Below are 23227 nucleotides of genomic sequence, written 5' to 3' on the forward strand. Positions count from 1 at the left end.
TATTTTTCATAAAATCACCTGTTCCACAATTATTGGCACCCATAATTCCTAGAAAATAATTGTAATTGAAGCATTGTCATTTCTACTGTAGTTTATAAAGTCGATCAGAGTATCTAGGAACCTTTAGTAACTCATCACATCCTGTTTCCCTGGGGTATAAATATGATGTGACACAGAGGCCCATTTCTCTTATCCACTCTGGGCGGCACGGTGGTGTAGTGGTTAGCACGGTCGCCTCACAGCAAGAAGGTTCTGGGTTCGAACCCGGCGGCTGGCAAGGGCCTTTCTGTGTGGAGTTTGCATGTTCTCCCCGTGTCTGCGTGGGTTTCCTCCGGGTGCTCTGGTTTCCCCCACAATCCAAAGACATGCAGGTTAGGTTAATATGGGACGGCCTTGGGCTGAGGTGCCCTTGAGCGAGGCACCTAATTCCCAACTGCTCCCCGGGCGCTGTTAGCATGGCTGCCCACTGCTCTGGGCATGTGTGTGTGCTCATTGCTCCCATGTGTGCACGCGCGCGCATGTGTGTGTTCACTGCTTCAGATGGGTTAAATGCAGAGAGGAAATTTCACAAGTGTGTGATGAATAAGAGTTGTGCTTTCTTTTTTTTTTCTTTTTTCAACATGGGAAAGACAAGAGAACACACCATTCAAGTAAGGCAGATGTGTGTTGACCTTCATAAGTCAGGCAATGGCTACAAGAAAATAGCCACTCGCCTACACCTGCCCATATCTACAGTCAGAGACATCAAGAACATCAAGAAGTTTAAAACAACTGGAACAGTGGCAAACAAGCCTGGACAAGGATGCAAGTTTATCTTGCCACCACACACAGTGAGGAGGATGGTAAGAGAAATAAAAAGTTCTCTAAAGCTCACTGTTAGAGAATTGCATCAAAGAGTAGCACCTTGGGGTCACAAAGTCTCCATAACAACCATCAGGCGCCATCTACATGCCAACAAGCTGTTTGGGAGGCATGCACGAAAAAAAGCCTTTTCTCACTTACAAGCATAAATGTAAACATCTGGAGTTCGCTAAGCGGTACTGAGACCATGTGCTTTGGTCAGATGAGACCAAGATAGGAGCTTTTTGGCAACAAACACTCTAATACATCACAAAAAATGAGTATGCGGAAAAGCACCTCATGCCCACTGTGAAGTATGGGTGAGGATCGGTGATGCTGTGGGCCTGTTTCTCTTCCAAAGGCCCCAGGAATCTTGTTAGGGTGCATGGCATCATGAACTCTGAAATACCAGGACATTTTAAATCAAAATCTGGTGGCCTCTGCCTGAAAGCTGAAGATGGGTCGTCACTGGGTCTTTCAACAAGATAATGACCCTAAACATGTGGCCAAATCTACACAAAAATGGTTCACCAGACACAAAATCAAGCTCCTCCCATGGCCATCTCAGTCCCCAGACCTCAACCCAATTGAAAACCTGTGGGGTGAGCTGAAGGGGAGAGTGCATAAGAGACAACCCAGGGCTCTGGATGATTTAGAGAGATTGTGCAAAGAGGAATGGTCAAATATCCCTCTCTCTGTATTCTCCCATCTTGTGAAATGTTATAGGAGAATATTAAGTGCTGTCTTGTTGGCAAAAAGGAGTTTTAAAAAGTATTAACATCAGGGGTGCCAATAATTGTGGCACACATGATTTCATGTAAAATAATTTTCTTAATGTGGGATTTTTTTCCCCACTGAATGAATGCACATTAATTAAAGGTTGGATTTTTCCCTCTTTCTTTGCATTGCTGTCCTATATTTAAAAAAAAAAAAGAATTTATTAGAAGCCTAAGAACATATCTTAACGAGGGGTGCCAATAATTGTGGAGGGCACTATATATGGGACGGCACGGTGGTGCAGTGGTTAGCGCTGTCGCCTCACAGCAAGAAGGTCCGGGTTCGAGCCCCGTGGCCGGCGAGGGCCTTTCTGTGCAGAGTTTGCATGTTCTCCCCGTGTCCGCGTGGGTTTCCTCCGGGTGCTCCGGTTTCCCCCACAGTCCAAAGACATGCAGGTTAGGTTAACTGGTGACTCTAAATTGACCATAGGTGTGAATGGTTGTCTGTGTGTCAGCCTTGTGATGACCTGGCGACTTGTCCAGGGTGTACCCCGCCTTTCGCCCGTAGTCAGCTGGGATAGGTCCCAGCTTGCCTGCAACCCTGTAGAACAGGATAAAGCAGCTAGAGATAAAGTAGATGACCTTCTGGTGGATGTGTTCTACTTTTTCCACCACAGCTCAAAGCGCATTCAGGACTTCAAAGAATTTCAGCAGTCAGCTAACAGACCTATCATATCACTAAAACAGGAGTCTTTGAGATTCTCTTCTGGTAGTCTTCCAGCTTTTTCTCAATTAATTGTTCTACATTAAATTCTAGGTAGAGGAGCAGCAGATCTTGAAGCACTGTCCTACCTCTTGGCTGTCCCTAGAGAAAGTCTGCAATCGCCTGCTGAGCCAACTGCCGGCCTTGCGAAGCTACTTTGCCAGTCATGAAGATGTTGAGAAACCGGGCAAAGTCAAGTCGATAAATGACAGTCTACAGGAACCCCTGACTGAGCTGATACTGTTGTTCCTGCAGTACATTATGCCAGTGCTCAAATCAGTTTAACATCCTTTTTCAAGGGGAGGATTGCATGGTTGGCAGTCTCCTCCCCGAGATGGACAGGCGTCTACGGAAGTTTGCTGTGAAGTTCTTGGAGCTGAAGCATGTCAAGTACTGCAGGAACCTTAGGGAATTTGATGTGGGCAACCAGGAGTTGCAGCAGTCCGATGACAAGCTGACAGTAGGGCGTGCAGTCAGATCTCGCTTGGTGGAGCTAGAGGAAGACCTGGATGCAAAAACTGTCCAGGTCTTCTTTTCCTCTGTCAGAGGATTTTATGAGGCTGCTGCCAGGAAGATGATTGATAAATTTCCATTTGACAATGAAATGTTGGTCAATCTTGCAGTGTTAGATCCATTTAAAAAGGATGACCTGGACTATAGTGGCATTGTCAATTTAACTTCCTCTTTTGGCTTTTACCTGGACCTGCAGCAGTTGAAGGAGGAGTGGGAGGACTTTCTACTTATGCCAGATGATGTTGTGCCATGTAGGGCAAATGATGGCAAAAAAAGTACCAATAGATGTATATTGGGGAAAGGTCTTCGATGTAAAAACTGCTCTGGGTTGCCAGGTTTCCAGTGCTGAAACAACTTTTTACTGCTTTGCTGTGCCTCCCACATACGTAGCAATGCAGATAGTGAGAGGGCTTTTTCATTGGTTAGGAAAATTCATACGGAGTACAGAAAAAAATATGGCTGCAGACACATTAACTGCACATCTGCAAATTAAAATGAACTGTGATGAGGAGCTACAACTGCTACCCAAGCAGTGATATTGTAGCTAGTGCCAAATCTGCAACATCTTTGTACAACAAAGAACACTCCAAAAAGGAATAAGATTCAAATTCTTATTATAAATTACTGGGAAGATTTTCAATTTAACTTCATTATTTTCACTTTTCCTTGTTTAGATAATATACTTGATGTGGGTCAGTCATCTTTAGTTGACTTAATATTGATTTAATATTAATACATTTTATTTGCAAAATTTACATAAATAATTCTGGTATTACTGATAGAGTGTATGTTAAATAATTAAGTTTATAGTTCAGTCAGTCATTCTCTTTTGTAAATAATTGTCTGTACATACTGTATAGTCCTTTTTAATTCAGTTGTTTTCTCTGGGATCTAAAAGTTATTTTTATTCAGTACATGCTTATTTGATCCCTTTAACTTGATGTAGTGTGATAAATATGCCTATTACAATAGGAGTGTATAATATGGAATAAAACAATCGATGCTTTGGATATTGGATTTTTTTTCTCGTGTATAAGGGCTCATGGGTGTATGTAAGGGAAAAGTACAGATTTTGTACGGGCATGGGTAACTAAAGGTTGACATGTATGGGGATGGTATGTTGAAATTAAAACTGAAAACAATGATTTGTAAATAATCTTTGACCTGTATAGCACTCAAAAGAATACAATACTTTACCTCATGAATTTTAATAGGATTCCCCCCCCAAAAAAATACACACACAACAATTGTGATTCTTACAATGCATTTAAAAAAAAAAAAAAAAAAAAAAAGTTGGGATGCTAAAAGCATTTACTAGTTTATAATGTTGCCATTCCTTCTCAACACTTAAAACATTTAGGGACTGAAGACATCAAGTGATCCAGGTGTTATTTTGTCCCATTCTTTCTACAAACAGGTCTTAAGGTATGCAACAGTATAGGGTCTTTATAGTCATATTTTTCATTTCAAAATTCACCAAAACATTCTCTCTTGGAAACTGAGGGGACAGGCACCCTCTTTTTCCACAGCCATGCCTTTGTAATGTGTGTAAAATGTGGTTTTGCATTGTCTTGTTGAAATATCCCAGAAAAAAAAATGTCTTGAAGGCAGCATATGTTGCTCCAAAATCCCCATGTATTTTTCTGCATTAATGCTGCCATCACAGAAGTGTAAATTACTTTTGCCAAGGGCACTGACACACCCCCACAACATGACACACCCTGGGATTTGGACTTGATGCTGGTAACAGTCTGTCTTTGACATACAGCGTCCATTTGTTTTGTTTTTTTAAAAAGGGACCTGGAATATGTCTGACCACAATACACATTTCCACTGTGTGATGGTCCAGCCCACATGCCTCTGAGCCCAGAGTAAATGACAGCACTTCAAGTCAAGTCAAGTTTATCTGTATAGCGCTTTTAACAATAAACATTGTCACAAAGCAGCTTTACAGAATTTGAACGACCTAAAACATGAGCTAATTTTGTTCCTAATCTATCCCCAATGAGCAAGCCTGTGGCAATGGTGGCAAGGAAAAACTCCCTCAGACGACATGAGGAAGAAACCTCAAGAGGAACCAGACTCAAAAGGGAACCCATCCTCATTTGGGCAACAACAGACAGCATGACTATAACATTAACAGTTTTAACATGAAGACAGTTTCATTGATGTTATAACTCTTCATTGATGGAAACTTGAGTGCAAAACTGTTCATGACAACTGCAGTCCTAAAGTTAGCAAGTCAACTGTAGTCCTCAGCCATAAAAGCATTACTGTAAGAGTCCAGAGCACTTCTGGACACTGTTAACATAAGACTTCCTTTTTGCACAGTTAAGTTTTAATAGGCATTTGTGGATGTAATGCCACATTGTAGCTTGACAAAGGTTTGCCAAAGTAATCCTGAGCGCATGTGTATATCAGCTATAGACCGTTCTTGATGCAGTGCTGTCAGAGGGATCAGAAATCACGGATATAAAGCTTAGGCTTGCGCCCTTGCCCTTTATGTACTGAAATTCCTCCAAGTTCCTCAAACTGTTTAATGAGATTATGCACTGTAGATGGTGAAATATCCAAATCCCTTCCTATCTGTCTTTGAGTAACATTGTTTTTAAACTTTTCAATAATTTTCCTCCCACATTTGTTGACAAACTGGAGATCCTCAGCCCATCTATGCTCCTCAAAGACTAACGCTACGTTCACACTGCAAGGCTTAATGCTCAATTCCGATTTTTTTGTGAAATCCGATTTTTTTGTGAGGTCGTTCACATTAACAAATATATGCGACTTGTATGTGATCCTCAGTATGAACGAAAAGCGACCTAAAAGTGTTCCGCATGCGCATTGCAGGATACGACGACGTCACACGCAGTGAGCATGGCCAGTGTTTACGGAAGTAAAACCGCCCGGTTGCGTTATGACCCATCCAATCTAGCTTGAATAGCTGCATCCCCCCAAATGGAAATCAGCTCCCTAACCTCTGCGTCCTTCCGTTGAGAAGATTCAGAACCTTCACAGCCCGAAGCGTCCCTCGCATTGATGTCATGCGCAGGGGCGCAGATACGTTTTTTGAACTTGGGGGGACAAAGCTGCCAGCAAACCAACCCCAACCCCGATATGCCTGTCAAACTCATTGTGGGTTACCATAGCAACCAAGCTCGAGCTCGCAACCTGTGCAGTCTGCGCAGCTTTACCAACCGAACATCAGTCTTTGTTTTGTTTTATGTGAGTTGTTGCAACTATGTATATACTGCTGTGCACCTCAATAAACCGAATGGTAATTAGTCTTTTGATTTTTCCGTGAGGTTTGCCTTATGCAAAGAAAGACAGCATAGACGTTTTTTCCTCCCTATAAGTGGGGGGGACCGAGCGAGGTGAATTTAAATCTGGGTGGGACGAGTCCCACCCTCTATCTGCGCCCGTGATTATGCGCCATGTTGTTGTAACTTTTTTGAGAGACCCGCCGCCTACTTCAGCGCAGAATAGTGACGTTTGTGGCTTGTTGATGACGTGTAAGTCGGATGAATGCGACCTGGCGGTTCAGACTGAAGTCGCATATGAAAAGAGCGGATAGGAATCGGAATTAGGACCACATATCCAAACGGCCTGGGTCGGATTTGAAAAAATCGGATCTGTCTCGTTCATATTGTCAATAAAAGATCGGATACAGGTCACATATGGGCGAAAAGATCGGATTTGAGTCACTTCAGCCTGCAGTGTGAACGTAGCCTAAGCCTTTCCTAGATACTAATCAGCATTTCCCCCAAGTTTACTGGCTTGGGGCTGGGGGGAGGATGGGGTGCTGGATGAGGATGGTCACCTGCAGGACCCTGCTCCAGAGCTCCTATTACAGAGCATTTGGACCTGAACAAACAGTTAAAAGGAGTGTCACATTTAAGTCTTCACATTTATTTTTAGAATAAGTTTTTTTTTTTTTTAAACCAAGTTGGATCAAAGCCACTGATCCTGTGGCAAGTCCTGTGCTGAGGGGATGCAGTTTCAGTAGGAGAGCTGGTAGTGTTCTATTTGGGCAGGGGCAGAATTTTAATTTCAAAGGTGGTGGGGGACAAAGTATAGGGACAAATCCACAAAAGGACTCAAGTTTTTGAGATACCCTTACCTGAGGTCTATCTGCTGTACTCCGGTGTCTCTTGCAAAAGAAATCTTGATCTCAATTAAATTACCTGATTGAAGGTTATATATAAATGAGGAATATCTGGGGGGGGGGTTCATCCCTCAACAGTTCCACAGACTTGGCAAGGAGCACTGAGGGCATTCTGGGGACTCATGGTGGCCCCACTACTTCATTTTGATTTGGTCACCCATGTGCGCCACAGCCTCTCGTACCTTATTGCTTGATTCTACAATTTGTAATTCACTCACTTCTCCACTTTTTACATGCTCCCTACCCATCACCTGGGGCAGCTGTCCCTGCTCCCTGCCCATCACCTGGGGCAGCTATATATTTTCCCCCAATATAATGGTAGGGGAAAAACCGTGTGACAGCGGGGGCATGGTTGAGCGTTGGCCGTGAACAGTGAGGAGGCAGGTTGAACCAGCAGGTAACATTGATGAGGTGCACCTGTGTCAAATTACTGGCTGTCTAACCGGTGTCTCTTTCAGACAGTCAGGAATGAGATAGAGAGAGCGCTGTGACACCCCATTGTGTGCATTTGTTCTGTGAATGGTCACTGAAAAGTGTACTAAAAATCACCCGTTCTGAAGCCTGCTTCCCATTCCTCTATTTCCCAAAGTTGTTACACACTGCTTTTTAGGGATTGAAGATCATGGGTATGAAGCTTAGGCTTGTACCCTTGACTTTTATGGACTCCAGATTCCTTGAATCGTTTAATGATATGTGCCATAGAGGGTGAAGGTTTAGGTCAGGTCAGGCATGGAGTCTACTACTGGTAACATGTAACCCAGTACAACCTGCCACATGGACGGGTAGCCGGCGTCTAAACTGGCTCCCCTCACCAGCTCACACTGGCGGGAAGGGTAGCATGTCACCCCGCAGGACTAAAAACAAGCACCTGTCAAAGGGCGGAAGAGCTCCTAGTGAGCCAACGGCCAACATGAAATCAATCGGGGAGGCCAGCCTCTATTGAGGTATTTCACCTGACGTCACAGGGTCACGTGACGCCCCGGTGTCCGCCATTTTGGACGGCAAGCTAGCTAATGTCAACAACAGTAGCTGGTATTTTACTGTAGCAATGTTTACGTTCAGTCATTTGGATGACTGTTAAAACCTTTCAGTCTCAAGTTTTTCCTTTACTGGATTTACTAGTTTACTGAGCCAGCCGGCCCCGGAGCGCCAGCCAGCCCGCCCCGGAGCGCTAGCTAGCCGGCCAGCCAGCCCGCCCCGGAGCGCTAGTTAGCCAGCCGGCCCGCCCGCCCGCCCGCCCCGGAGCGCTAGCCAGCCGGCCAGCCAGCCAGCCCGCCCGCCCGCCCCGGAGCGCTAGCTAGCCGGCCCGCCCGCCCGCCCCGGAGCGCTAGCTAGCCGGCCAGCCCGCCCGCCCCGGAGCGCTAGCTAGCCGGCCAGCCCGCCCGCCCCGGAGCGCTAGCTAGCCGGCCAGCCCGCCCGCCCCGGAGCGCTAGCTAGCCGGCCAGCCCGCCCGCCCCGGAGCGCTAGCTAGCCGGCCAGCCCGCCCGCCCCGGAGCGCTAGCTAGCCGGCCAGCCAGCCCGCCCCGGAGCGCTAGCTAGCCGGCCAGCCAGCCCGCCCCGGAGCGCTAGCTAGCCGGCCAGCCAGCCCGCCCCGGAGCGCTAGCTAGCCGGCCAGCCAGCCCGCCCCGGAGCGCTAGCTAGCCGGCCAGCCAGCCCGCCCGCCCGCCCGCCCCGGAGCGCTAGCTAGCCGGCCAGCCAGCCAGCCGGCCCCGGAGCGCTAGCTAGCCAGCCGGCCGGCTCCGAAGAGCTAGCCAGCCGGCCCCGGAGCGCTAGCTAGCCCCGGAGCGCTAGCTAGCCAGCCAGCCAGCCCGCCCCGGAGCGCTAGCCAGCCAGCCCCGGAGCGCTAGCCAGCCAGCCAGCCCGCCCCGGAGCGCGCTCAGTAAACTAGTAAATACAGTAAAGGAAAAACTTATAACGGGCCATGTCTCAACAGACTAAGAAGTTATTTCAATGACATTTAATAACATTTTGTTTATCCTGAGGACCGAAAGTAAATGAAAATGTGAACAAATCTTAGCTGTCAGTGAACAATCCTGGTGGAAGCAGGTAAACGTCGTTCTCCAAGCCTGCTAACCTCAATTTTTGCAAATACCTCTCCCTCTGCTCGCCCTGTAAATGCCCTGCGTCGCTGGATAGTGAAGGTGTTTTCTGCATCTCGCTCCTTTTTCTTTTGTTTTTTGTTTGTCGCCTTCCTCGCATTCAAACTGATTCGAGCCGTGCCGTCCAAAATGGCAGCGTCACATGACTTGGTCACGTGAGTGAAATACCTCAATAGCACTATAAGGCACCTGGCCTAGGAGAAGGCAACTCTGATCTAAAATCTCAGCTGATGTGGTCAGCTGCAAGGGCATCCCTCAAGAGTGAGGGCCATGACCAGCCACTGCTCCCATGGCTGACAAGCACACGGTACCTGTGCTCAACACTGGCTATGGAGGAGAGAGTGGTGTTGACCTGCACAACTCATCACTTTAATCCCTCATCTGTGCAGGTTTCCTCTTTGCTTCATCTCCATCCTTCATCTTCGATCACCAAGTCCCACGGCGAGGGAGGCGTGACGACGGGGGCAAGGAGAGGATGCTCCTGGAAGCCCCTAGCCACAAATCCCCACCTGTGGCAGCCCAGGCGTGATGGTCGCTCAGGAGTCGACTTGAAGCAATGGCCCTGTTCGTATCCTGCCTGGACAACAAGGGATAGCACTGCCTTCTCCTGCTGGGGGGGGGTATAAAAGAACCCCTAAAGAAAGCTTGCTTCACCAGATCTGTCCGACAGCTGCAACGGACTGATCATCCAACCCAGCGGTCAAAAGAAAACTACAAAGGTCTTCATTGGTGCATGGAATGTCCAAACACTACAAGACAACCCCAACAACCTTGAAAGAAGGACAGCCATCATTGCCAGAGAGCTTCATCAATATAACATCGACATTGCTGCTCTCAGTGAAACTAGTCTCCCAGGCTTTTCAGAGCTCCCAGAGAGGGGAGCAGGAGGGGTTGCAGAACTTTCTTCTGCAACAGTTGCCCAGAAAATGAGCCATGCCAGGCTGGAGTGGGATTCACCATCAATTCCTGCTATTTGAAGTACCTGGAATCTCTTCCACGTGGTATAAACGAATGTCTGATGGTGAGGAGACTGACACTGGCCAGAGGCTGTGTGACCCTCATCAGTGCTTCTGCTCCAACCATCAGCTATCCCCACGAAGCAAAGGAGAGTTTCTACGAAGAACTGGATCGTCTCATACAGCAAACACCCCACACTGGTCTTAAGTGATTTCAACGCCCGCGTTGGTAATGACCAAGCAACCCGGGAAGGTGTCATCAGCCATCACGGCATTGGAAAAGAAAACCTCAATGGCACTCTCCTCCTCACCACCTGTGCTCAACATCAGTTGGTGATGATTAACCAGAGGTGGAAAAACCCAGGTGCAGAAAGTAAAAACCCTGCCACATTTTTGCTCCAGCCAATTCAGTGAACCAGCTGATCCTAATTACCACATCCCCTAAGCCAGGCTGATGAGCTAATTGGTGAAATCACCTGTGTTGAGAGCACAGGCAGAAGGAAAACCTAAGCAGGACTTTTACTTTGTCAATCCAGTTTTTCCACCTCTGTTACTAACACTATGTTTCAGCAGAAGATGATGCACCCCTGCTCTGGTCACTGGCACCAAATAGACTTTGTCATCAGTTGTAGATGCGACATCCATCACCAGGGCAATGAGAGGAACCACTAACTACTCAGATCACAGACTACTCCGCTCAAAGGTTTCTTTTTCATTCAAAGCAGTTTCCCCGCACTAGGCATAACCCACCAAGGAAGAAGTTCAATGTCTCAAAACTAGAGTCTAACGATGTCAAATCAGAGCTGTCTCAACTTATTTTGGACAGGCTTCTTACCCCACTCCCTGGGGGTGTTGTTGTTGTAGAGCACTGGACTTTCCTTCATGACACCCTTTATGGAACAGCTGAAGAGGTGCTTGGCTTTACAAAGCGCACCCACCGAGACTGGTTCAAAGAGAATGACACAGCCACAACTGCCCTGCTAGACAGATTACACCAAGCCCACATGGAATATGTGAAGAACAAAAGTAACTCCTTGAAGAAAGACTCATACCAGCAGCTGAAGAGAACATTGCAGGTGACTCTACACAAAATGAAAGACAAATAGTGGCTCGAGAAAGCCCAGGACTTGCAAGCAGCTGCTGACAGACATGACTCAAAGGCACTACAGGGCTAAAAGCAGTGTACGGCCCAACATCTCAAGGCAGCACACTCCTCCTCTCAATAGACCTTACTGCGAGACGAAGAAAGCATTCTAGCACGTTGAGTGGAACACCGTCTCTTCAATTGTGTGTCTACCATCTCAGATGAGACACTCAATGAAGTTCCCCAGAGGCTAGTCATAGAAAACCTAGAAGACCCTCCTTCCATCACAGAGACCCTGAAGGCCATTAAGCAGCTATCGAAAGGCAAAGCTCAGATGGCATCCCTCCCGAGATCTACAAGTATGGAGGACAAGCCATTGCAAAGCAACTGACCAACCTGTATGTCCTGGTCTGGGAGCAGGGCTCCATGCCTCAAGAGTTTAAAGATGCCTTAATTGTCCACCTGTATAAGAAGGGCAACAGACACTGCTGTGATAACCATCGGGGCATTTCTTTACCATCAATTGCAGGGAAAGCCCTCACTCGCATCATCACTAACCACCTTACGGCCCGTATCACAGAACAATCACCCCGGAAAGCCAGTGTGGCTTCCGTGCAACTCGAGGGACAAGAGATATGCTGTTTGCTACAAGGCAAGTGCAAGAGAAGTGCATTGAGCACAAGCAGGACCTGTTCGTGGACCTTACTAAAGCTTCTGACTCTGTGGGAAGGGATGGCCTCTGGAAACTACTCTGTGGGAAGGGATGGCCTCTGGAAACTACTCTCGAAGGCTGGCTACCCCCCCAAAATGATCAGAGTCATCCGCTCCTTCCACGACAGCATGGTTGGACGTGTGCTGAATGAAGGGAAGACTTCTGACCCTTTTACCATTTGGAATAGAACAAAACAAGGTTGTGTGATGGCTCCTTTGCTGTTCAGCACTGTCTTTTCTGCAATGATTCAGGAGGCCTTTAAGGACAGGGATAGAGATCCGCTTCAGAACCGATGGCAGTGTGTTCAACCTTCAGAGGCTCAAAGCCCGCACCAAAACCTCCACAATGCTCCTCCAAAACCTGCTCTATGCGGACGACTGTACGCACATTGCCCACTCTCTCTCTGACACCCAAGCGATGGTTGATGCTTTCGCCCATTCATGCATAAGATACAGCTTGACCATAAGCATCAGAAAGATGGAAGTACTCCATCAACCCAAACTGGGCACCTCACCATGGAGACCTGTGGTCACCATAACTGATGAACCTCTACAGTCAGTTGAAAAGTTCTGCTACCTTGGTGGCATGGTCGCTCAGAATGGCCGCATTGACATCAGCAAAGCCTCCACTGCCTTTGGTCGCCTGCAGCACAGGCTATGGGGAGAGAAAGGAGTTTGTCTGTCCACTAAGATCGCTGTCTACAGAGCTGCTGTCTTTCCTATGCTGATGTATGGGTGCAAGACGTGGGTTCCTTACCCTGCTCATGTGAAGAAGCTGGAACAATTCCACATGAGGTGCCTCAGAAAGACATGCGGTACATGCTGGGAAGACCGTATCCCCAACACTGAGATCCTTGCACGGTGCCAGATCACCTCCATCGAGGCTCTACTCACTTACGCTCAGCTGCAATGGTGTGGTCACATTGCTCGCATGGGAGAAGAATGAATTCCCAAAGCCCTACTCTTTGGAGAACTGTGCAAGGGCAAGCATTCCAAAGGTAGACAGTGGAAACGCTATAAAGACGTTCTGAAGGCCACGCTCAAGCAGTACGAAATAAACCCAGACACTTGGGAGAGGACTGCTCAAGATCAGAGCCAAATGGTGCCACCTGTGCCACACTCACTGTTAGGCCTTTGAGGTAGCCCGCACAGAGACACTTCTGGAGAAGAGGCAACATAGGCATGCTGCCCAAACCCAGAACACACAATCTCATGCACCACCATTCACCTGCACCATCTGCAACAAGATCTTTTCATCTCGCATCGGACTCAGTCATCAATGCCACAGTCACTGAAGGCTCTGAGGAGGACATTCGTCGCAAGCGACGAGTCAGACCATCAGAGGGTGAAATATCCAAATCCCATCTTTCTTTCAGGAACATTGATTTTAAACATTTCAATAATTTTCGCAGGCATTTGTTGACAAACTGAAGATCCTCGGCCCCAACCATGCTCAAAGACTAGGCCTTTCCTGGGCACTGATTTTATACCAAATCAGGATTATAGAAATCACCTGCTGACATCACCTTTTTCAAAATCACATTTGCAGGGTTTCCCCAGGTTTGACCACCATAAATTTAAGACCACTTAAATGAGAATTAAGACCTACATCGCACCCATTATGCGGTCGTAGAACACCAGATCAAATTCCCAATAATGACAAATGTTTCAAGTAAAAATACTTTTATTATAAAAAAGTTATATACTTAAGTGTCATTATGCGCATTGCTTGTCAAATATTCACATTCAAGACAAGCAAGACCGAATTTTATGTAAGACGTTTTGTTTTTTCCACAGGAGAATGTTGTAGCGACTTCCGAGTCTGGGAACATAGCCTTAAAGAGTTCGCTTATGCCCTCATTCGAGCTGTACGAGTCTGTGCTCACTCTAGGACCCAAATTGTTTTAGTGAAAAGTGCTAAAGACTCAAATTTTTCTTTAGCAATTTGCAATTTCGCTTAGCAAGAAATGCTAAAAGAACAATTTTCTTTTTAGCAAAGTAATTTTTTTTTTAGCAAGATATGTTATACTTCTAAATGTTTCTTGCACTGACATATTGAAAAATGAATCGTTATTGTAGTTTGTTGGTGTTTCAATAGTGTTTGCAAGCTTGTTTCCTGCCTTTGTCTTTCCATGTTCTTGATTTATGTTCATAGCATGCTTATTTATTCTTGAATCTTCTTATTTTAATCATTTCATCAACTGTGTATATGTAATGAAATTGTGTGTTTAATTTAACCCGCTTAATCTGGTTTACGGAGTCCATATTTTTCATTATAATTATATCTAACATCTGGTGTGATGTGCTTTGCATTCTTTGCTATCTATGCACCTTTTAGCCCTTAGTCACCCTCTGTAGTATGCTGTCTGGCTGTGTAACATAACTGCATGGTGAGTGGCTTCCAACTCCATCAGGGATTTATCGCACCTGTGGGTGTGATAAATCTTTGATTTCATACATTGCTGCCTAGGCTATTAACCAGAACTTGTTGAACTGGCCAAGTTGGCCTGGCCAACATCAGTGTCGGACCTGGCCAACATCAGTGTCGGACCTGGCCAACATCAGTGGCTGGCCTTGCGAATATATTAATTTTATTTTTTATTTTATTCAAAATTCTATTTTAACATCTCAACCACTGATATTGCCTCGTGTGTGTGTGTGTGTGTGTGTGTGTGTTTTCATTATTGAGGTGTGTATGTGTGTGGTTGGGATTGTATGTATGTATGTATGTATGTATGTATGTATGTATGTATGTGTATAATTGGGATATTGTGTGTGTGTGTGTGTGTGTGTTCATGATTGAGATGTGTGTGTGTGTGTGTGTGTGTGTGTGTGAGATTGGGATTTTGTGTGTGTGTGTGTGTGTGTGTGTGTGTGTTTGTTTGTTTGTTTGTTTGTTTGTTTAGGGGGAGGGGGGTGTCTATGGGTAGGATGACGGGAGCTCAGGGAGTTAAAATCAATGGTTGTTTCTTATAAATTAATCTCATAACCCAAATATAATGATATTCACCATTAATTTCTCAAATGAAACACTTGCAGTCAAAACGCTCTGAAAACAAGGTACACTTGGTTGATATATCCTGGTTCATCTGTGAGTTCTTCCAAAGTTCTGTCAGGGTTGATATTATGTAGAAAATACATCTTTAGAATGGTTATATCGCGTTTTTATCCCTAACTGAGAAAGCTAACAGAATATTCTAATATGTTATCTCACTTTTTAGATAAGTTTGTGTCATACGTAAAGTCGGATAATTTATTTTAAACAAACCTCGCTATAATCTTGTTCACTAATGAGCGAGAATTGCTGACATTATCAGCGCAACTCGGAAATTGATCATTTTATATGTAAGGTCCGATGCTATTGGAAGACGTAATTTGCGGTCAACCAATAAGAAGCTTCGAAACTCAGGGGCGTTGGTCATAAATCAAAACATCGAAGATGGACACGAAAGGTACTGTTTATCTTGAGAAATCACAATTGTTTGATGGATTTTGCTTAAACGTTAAATGACTTTTGCATAAAATGCGAATACAGATGATTTTCTTTTCGCAAATTGGAATAAAACTTTGCAATTTGCGGACGTGCGAGCGGCTAGCGTGAGCCCAGCGAGTGGTGTTCCGTAATTGTTTTTAAAATCCAGAGCACCTCTGCCCGAAGTGTCGGGGTTCCACCGACACCCATCATGCCACTGCTCGGCCCTTGTGTTGTTGCTAGCCTTGCCGATGATGTCTGGCTTGGCTGATGCTGCTGACGTTCGACAGTGGTGCTAGTGCCAACTCCAGGTGCTTTTGGAGATTGAACCATGCAGAACTGAGCGATGGGCTGGTGGCGGTGGAGGGCAGATGCAATGTGCTTTGAGCTCTTCATGTGAGACTCTAAAGCGAAATGACCTATAGTGGACAACTTGAAGGTCTTTCGACAAACACAGCATCTTGCTTCAACGTCGCTTCCAGGAACCTCCCTCACCCAATCGCGATATCTTTCATCTGAAAGCCACTGCTGATTAAAACGACACTTCCCCATGCTGCGATTCGCGGAGTCTCCTCTCCACCACGGACTCCAACAATTGCGCCGGCGCGAAAATGTATTATGTACAATGAAAATGACATTGTTTCTTTGCGCATACTCCAAGAAATTCACTGATGTTACACAAAACCCACGTTTTCACATTGTAGAATAGTATGAGTAAGTTTAAGACCTTTGTTTAAAAAATTAAGACTTGGGCAAAGCAATTTAAGACTTTTTAAGGCCTTAATTTTGGAATATTAAATTTAAGACTTTAAGACCCTGCGGCTACCATGCATTTGTTTTACCTCATTACTAGCCCTAAATTGTCCCTGTCCCCAACTATTTTTGTAATGTGACACACACCTGAAATGCAGAAATGGATGTACAGGTGCTGGTCATATAATTAGAATATCATGAAAAAGTTGATTTATTTCAGTAATTCCATTCAAAAAGTGAAACTTGTATATTATATTCATTCATTACACACAGACTGATATATTTCAAATGTTTATTTCTTTTAATTTTGATTATTATAACTGACAACTAATAAAAATCCCAAATTCAGTATCTCAGAAAATTAGAATATTACTTAAAGACCAATGCAAAAAAAGGATTTTTAGAAATGTTGGCCAACTGAAAAGTATGAACATGAAAAGTATGAGCACGTACAGCACTCAATACTTAGTTGGGGCTCCTTTTGCCTGAATTACTGCAGCAATGCGGCATGGCATGGAGTCAATCAGTCTGTGGCACTGCTCAGACGTTATGAGAGCCCAGGTTGCTCTGATAGTGGCCTTCGGCTCTTCTGCATTGTTGGGTCTGGCGTATCGCATCTTCCTCTTCACAATACCCCATAGATTTTCTATGGGGTTAAGGTCAGGCGAGTTTGCTGTCCAGTTAAGAACAGGGATACCATGGTCCTTAAACCAGGTACTGGTAGCTTTGGCACTGTGTGCAGGTGCCAAGTCCTTTTGGAAAATGAAATCTGCATCTCCATAAAGTTGGTCAGCAGCAGGAAGCATGAAGTGCTCTAAAACTTCCTGGTAGACGGCTGCGTTGACCTTGGACCTCAGAAAACACAGTGGACCAACACCAGCAGATGACATGGCACCCCAAACCATCACTGACTGTGGAAACTTGACACTGGACCTCAAGCAACATGGATTCTGTGCCTCTCCTCTCTTCCTCCAGACTCTGGGACCTTGATTTCCAAAGGAAATGCAAAATTTACTTTCATCAGAGAACATAACTTTGGACCACTCAGCAGCAGTCCAGTCCTTTTTGTCTTTAGCCCAGGTGAGACGCTTCTGACGCTGTCTCTTGTTCAAGAGTGGCTTGACACAAGGAATGCGACAGCTGAAACCCATGTCTTGCATATGTCTGTGCGTGGTGGTTCCTGAAGCACTGACTCCAGCTGCAGTCCACTCTTTGTGAATCTCCCCCACATTTTTGAATGGGTTTTGTTTCACAATCCTCTCCAGGGTGCGGTTATCCCTATTGCTTGTACACTTTCTACCACATCTTTTCCTTCTCTTCACCTCTCTGTTAATGTGCTTGGACACAGAGCTCTGTGAACAGCCAGCCTCTTTAGCAATGACCTTTTCGCTACGTTCACACTGCAAGGCTTAATGCTCAATTCCGATTTTTTTGTGAAATCCGATTTTTTTGTGAGGTCGTTCACATTAACAAATATATGCGACTTGTATGTGATCCTCAGTATGAACGAAAAGCGACCTAAAAGTGTTCCGCATGCGCATTGCAGGATACGACGACGTCACACGCAGTGAGCATGGCCAGTGTTTACGGAAGTAAAACCGCCCGGTTGCGGTATGACCCATCCAATCTAGCTTGAATAGCTGTATCCCCCCAAATGGAAATCAGCTCCCTAACCTCTGCGTCCTTCCATTGAGAAGATTCAGAACCTTCACAGCCTGAAGCGTCCCTCGCATTGATGTCATGCGCAGGGGCGCAGATACGTTTTTTGAACTGGGGGGGACAAAAAACTGGGGGGGACAAAGCTGCCATCAAACCAACCCCAATATGCCTGTCAAACTTGTTGTGGGTTACCATAGCAATCAAGCTCGAGCTCGCAACCTGTGCAGTCTGCGCAGCTCAACCAACCGAATATCAGTCTTTCAGGGTTCGAATTATAAATTTGACCCTATGGGGGTCTCCATTTAAAAAAAAAAAAAAAAAAAATGCATACTCGCTCTCCTGGACCAGCGCACTTTTGCGCACTGCAGTGCACAGCTTTCACACACAGGCGCGCGCATGCACACACGGTGTTGCATATGCATTATATATATATATATATATATATATATATATATATATATATATATATATATATTTAAAATTTTATATATATATATATATATATATATATATATATATATATATATATATATATATATATATATATACATACTGTATATATTGTTAAACAAAGGAAGATCGTTGTGAGCTAGAGGACAAGTCTTCTTCGGACTTAACTTCACATTCGATTTCGCAGGCTGCAAATTTCAGTTTGCGTGCATAGTGGTGTGGTGGTGAAGTACAGCCGTACATGTTGCGGTTTAATAACACGTTCAATACAAAGTTATGGCTGCATGGTGATCGGAAATGAAACGAGTTTTATTTATATGGTGATATAGGCTATTCAAGCTTATTATGGTGATGTATGACGTATTTGAGAGACTTCCACAGAAAATTAAGTTTGCTTCTTTCATGGGAGCCTGAGGGAATGGGAGCTCAGCTCCCATTGGCTCCCACGTAATTCGAACTATGCAGTCTTTGTTTTGTTTTATGCGAGTTGTTGCAACTATGTATACACTGCCGGGCACCTCAATAAACCGAATGGTAATTAGTCTTTTGATTTTTCCGTGAGGTTTGCCTTATGCAAAGTGGGGGGGACCGAACGAAGTGAATTTAAATCTGGGTGGGACGAATCGCACCCGTCCCACCCTCTATCTGCGCCCGTGATTATGCGCCATGTTGTTGTAACTTTTTTTGAGAGACCCACCGCCTACTTCAGCGCAGAATAGCGACGTTTGTGGCTTGTTGATGACGTGCAAGTCGGATGAATGCGACCTGGCGGTTCAGACTGAAGTCGCATATGAAAAGAGCGGATAGGAATCGGAATTAGGACCACATATCCAAACGGCCTGGGTCGGATTTGAAAAAACCGGATCTGTCTCGTTCATATTGTCAATAAAAGATCGGATACAGGTCACATATGGGCGAAAAGATCGGATTTGAGTCACTTCAGCCTGCAGTGTGAACGTAGCCTTTGTGTCTTGCCCTCCTTGTGCAAGGCGTCAATGGTCGTCTTTTGAACAACCGTCAAGTCAGCAGTCTTCCCCATGATTGTGTAGCCTACAGAACTAGACTAAGAGACCATTTAAAGGCCTTTGCAGGTGTTTTGAGTTAATTAGCTGATTAGAGTGTGGCACCAGGTGTCTTCAATATTGAACCTTTTCACAATATTCTAATTTTCTGAGATACTGAATTTGGGGTTTTCATTAGTTGTTAGTTATAATCATCAAAATTAAAAGAAATAAAAACACTTGAAATATATCAGTCTGTGTATAATGAATGAATATAATATACAAGTTTCACTTTTTGAATGGAATTACTGAAATAAATCAACTTTTTCATGATATTCTAATTATATGACCAGCACCTGTATATTAACACATGAAATGAAGTTGACCAGAACAAAACATGAACTATCTTGGGTTCGTACTGTCTGCAATGCAATATAAGTCAAAGTAAATATAGAAAAATCCCCGATATCCTTTTTTTTTTAATTCACATTTTCTATACCATCCCAACTTTTTCTGATTTAGGGTGGTAGATTGAATGCATTATTTTGTTTTCATCAAAATGACAGAGGACACTTTCACCAGTGTTTTTACAATTCTGTAAATGATGAGAAATTTTTGGTTAATGTATTGGTTTTGGTTAATTTTTGGTTAATCTATATGCAGGGCTTTCCACAAGCGCCGGCTGCCGGCCATACAGCCGACTACACAATTAAATCCAGCCGGCTACTTTAATGCCTATTATTTTTGTAGCCCACAGGCTCCAAATATTCATTTTCAATTTTAATAAAATTAAATGTTTATCTAACGGACTGACAATAATGTCAAACTGAACCGCACTCATTTAAATTGTGATTCGCGCCATTTGTACCGATAATAACCACAAATTCCCCGGCGACTTCGTTGATCAAGGGAGAGTAAAGGCCAATTTATGCTGACAACCCAGTCCTCGCAGATAGCATCTGAGTAGCCCCCCCACCTTCGCAGACGCTCTGCGCGCACCTCCCAAAAATTGTGACCACCGCAGAAGCCTCGCAGACAAGAGGGCTCCGATTGGTCCACTTTACATCCGCTGTACACGCACTTGCGCTTCTCTACTTTCCCGGCTTGGTTTGTTTTCACGACTGCCATTTTTAAAAACATGAGCGAAGATGGAGCAGCACGAAGAGCGGTTGATTGAGGAAGTACGTACATCTATACGACTCCAGTTCTAGTCATTATAAGTAACCGGAGGATAAACACTCCACTAACCACACCCACCAACTACTCCTAGCGATTTCGCGACTTCGCGCCCCCTTGCGTTGTGGCGGTGAATAACATCGCGCACGCCTATTACTCCCCACTCAACGATAAATTATAACTGTCTGCGAAAAACTATCTGCGAAAGCTTTGTCGCAAGAGCATGCAGAGGCCCTAACTCATCCGCGGCCCTGACATGCAGTGTGTGCGCGCGCACTCGGCGGAGGCAGTAGTGTGTCGGAGGGAACAGAAGCAGAGATAACGCTTATTTTGTCTCCAGTAAACCAGTCTTCTCTCATTCAATTACGTGCTGGCATCAAAAGACACCGTTGGTTGTAAATGAAACCAAACTGAGTCGTTGGAGTGTATTTTCATACAACCCCGATTCCAAAAAAGTTGGGACAAAGTACAAATTGTAAATAAAAACGGAATGCAATAATTTACAAATCTCAAAAACTGATATTGTATTCACAATAGAACATAGACAACATATCAAATGTTGAAAGTGAGACATTTTGAAATTTCATGACAGCAACATCTCAAAAAAGTTGGGACAGGGGCAATAAGAGGCTGGAAAAGTTAAAGGTACAAAAAAGGAACAGCTGGAGGACCAAATTGCAACTCATTAGGTCAATTGGCAATAGGTCATTAACATGACTGGGTATAAAAAGAGCATCTTGGAGTGGCAGCGGCTCTCAGAAGTAAAGATGGGAAGAGGATCACCAATCCCCCTAATTCTGCGCCGACAAATAGTGGAGCAATATCAGAAAGGAGTTCGACAGTGTAAAATTACAAAGGAGTTTGAACATATCATCAACAGTGCATAATATCATCAAAAGATTCAGAGAATCTGGAAGAAACTCTGTGCGTAAGGGTCAAGGCCGGAAAACCATACTGGGTGCCCGTGATCTTCGGGCCCTTAGACGGCACTGCATCACATACAGGCATGCTTCTGTATTGGAAATCACAAAATGGGCTCAGGAATATTTCCAGAGAACATTATCTGTGAACACAATTCACCGTGCCATCCGCCGTTGCCAGCTAAAACTCTGTCGTTCAAAGAAGCCGCCGTATCTAAACATGATCCAGAAGCGCAGACGTCTTCTCTGGGCCAAGGCTCATTTAAAATGGACTGTGGCAAAGGGGAAAACTGCTCTGTGGTCAGATGAATCAAAATTTGAACTTCTTTATGGAAATCAGGGACGCCGTGTCATTCGGACTAAAGAGGAGAAGGACGACCCAAGTGATTATCAGCGCTCAGTTCAGAAGCCTGCATCTCTGATGGTATGGGGTTGCATTAGTGCATGTGGCATGGGCAGCTTACACATCTGGAAAGACACCATCAATGCTGAAAGGTATATCCAGGTTCTAGAGCAACATATGCTCCCATCCAGACGACGTCTCTTTCAGGGAAGACCTTGCATTGTCCAACATGACAATGCCAAACCACATACTGCATCAATTACAGCATCATGGCTGCGTAGAAGAAGGGTCCGGGTGCTGAACTGGCCAGCCTGCAGTCCAGATCTTTCACCCATAGAAAACATTTGGCGCATCATAAAACGGAAGATGCGACAAAAAAGACCCAAGACAGTTGAGCAACTAGAATCCTACATTAGACAAGAATGGGCTAACATTCCTATCCCTAAACTTGAGCAACTTGTCTCCTCAGTTCCCAGACGTTTACAGACTGTTGTAAAGAGAAAAGGGGATGTCTCACAGTGGTAAACATGGCCTTGTCCCAACTCTGAGATGTGTTGTTGTCATGAAATTTAAAAAAAAAAAAAAAAAATCACCTAATTTTTCTCTTTAAATGATACATTTTCTCAATTTAAACATTTGATGTGTCATCTACGTTCTATTCTGAATAAAATATGGAATTTTGAAACTTCCACATCATTGCATTCCATTTTTATTTACAATTTGTACTTTGTCCCAACTTTTTTGGAATCGGGGTTGTACACAAATGGAGAAATGTTCACTGAGCGTTTAATTGTGTAGCCCCCACTGCAGACCGGTGTCATTGTTAATTCATAGCATGCTCAGTTGCATGAATGTGTCATGCACCGAAAATAAGAGATTTACAAGCCAGGAACGCCTCATGATGCAATACGCAAGAAAAGAAAAGATTTACTGCCATTTTACTTTGTATTTGAGTAAAGTGAATAAATAAATGGTCTGTGGAAAATACATTTAATCCTGGGAACTGCGTGCACAGGAATTTATTTTGTGTTTACTCCCCCCCCGGCTGGCTACTTATTTGTCATGGCTGGCTAGTATGAGCCTTAGTGGAAAGCCCTGTATATGGTTATAATGGTAAAAAAATTAAAAAGTATTGAAAGTGAGGCAGTAAAAACAGTAGTGCAAGGCATAGGCAAAACAGATTCAAAAGTAGACAGTGTGTCAATATACACTGTATAATAGTGCAAATATCAGGTGAGTACTGATAACTTTTCATCTCTGAAAACACCCTCCATTACTGTATAGGACTCACGGCAGTTGAGTGCTCCTTTTTCTCATGAAGTCGGGCACTGCGTCTCTGCTCAGTTTGACAATGTCTTTTCAGAGCATTGTACACATGATTTGACAACTTCAGGTCCATGCTTATCCCATCGCCTACATGCACCTCTGGAGCAAACTGTGCAACATAAAGAAACAGGGATCATCTGAGAAGGAATACTGTAGGAGAAAAGGTCAAGCAGAGTAAGGAAGGAAACCAGAAAATGGAAACAAGTATACTACACAAATTGTTATACTACAATAATTATTATAAGTTAGGAAAAGCAGCCAACATGTTCTTCACATATGTGAG

The 23227-nt window shown here is 44.6% G+C and overlaps 1 protein-coding gene across 1 annotated transcript in view; it reads right to left on the minus strand.

Moving 5' to 3' along the window:
- The window catches only part of riok3 (RIO kinase 3 (yeast)), a 149491-nt gene that overhangs the window by 76187 nt on the left and 50077 nt on the right, over positions 1-23227 (minus strand). Inside the window, exon 6 of the mRNA XM_060921405.1 lies at positions 22910-23053. Coding sequence (XP_060777388.1) covers positions 22910-23053 — 144 coding nt within the window. The remainder of the gene's footprint in view (positions 1-22909; positions 23054-23227) is intronic.

This window comes from Neoarius graeffei, chromosome 5 (assembly GCF_027579695.1).
Source record: "Neoarius graeffei isolate fNeoGra1 chromosome 5, fNeoGra1.pri, whole genome shotgun sequence".
Lineage (NCBI taxonomy): Eukaryota > Metazoa > Chordata > Actinopteri > Siluriformes > Ariidae > Neoarius > Neoarius graeffei.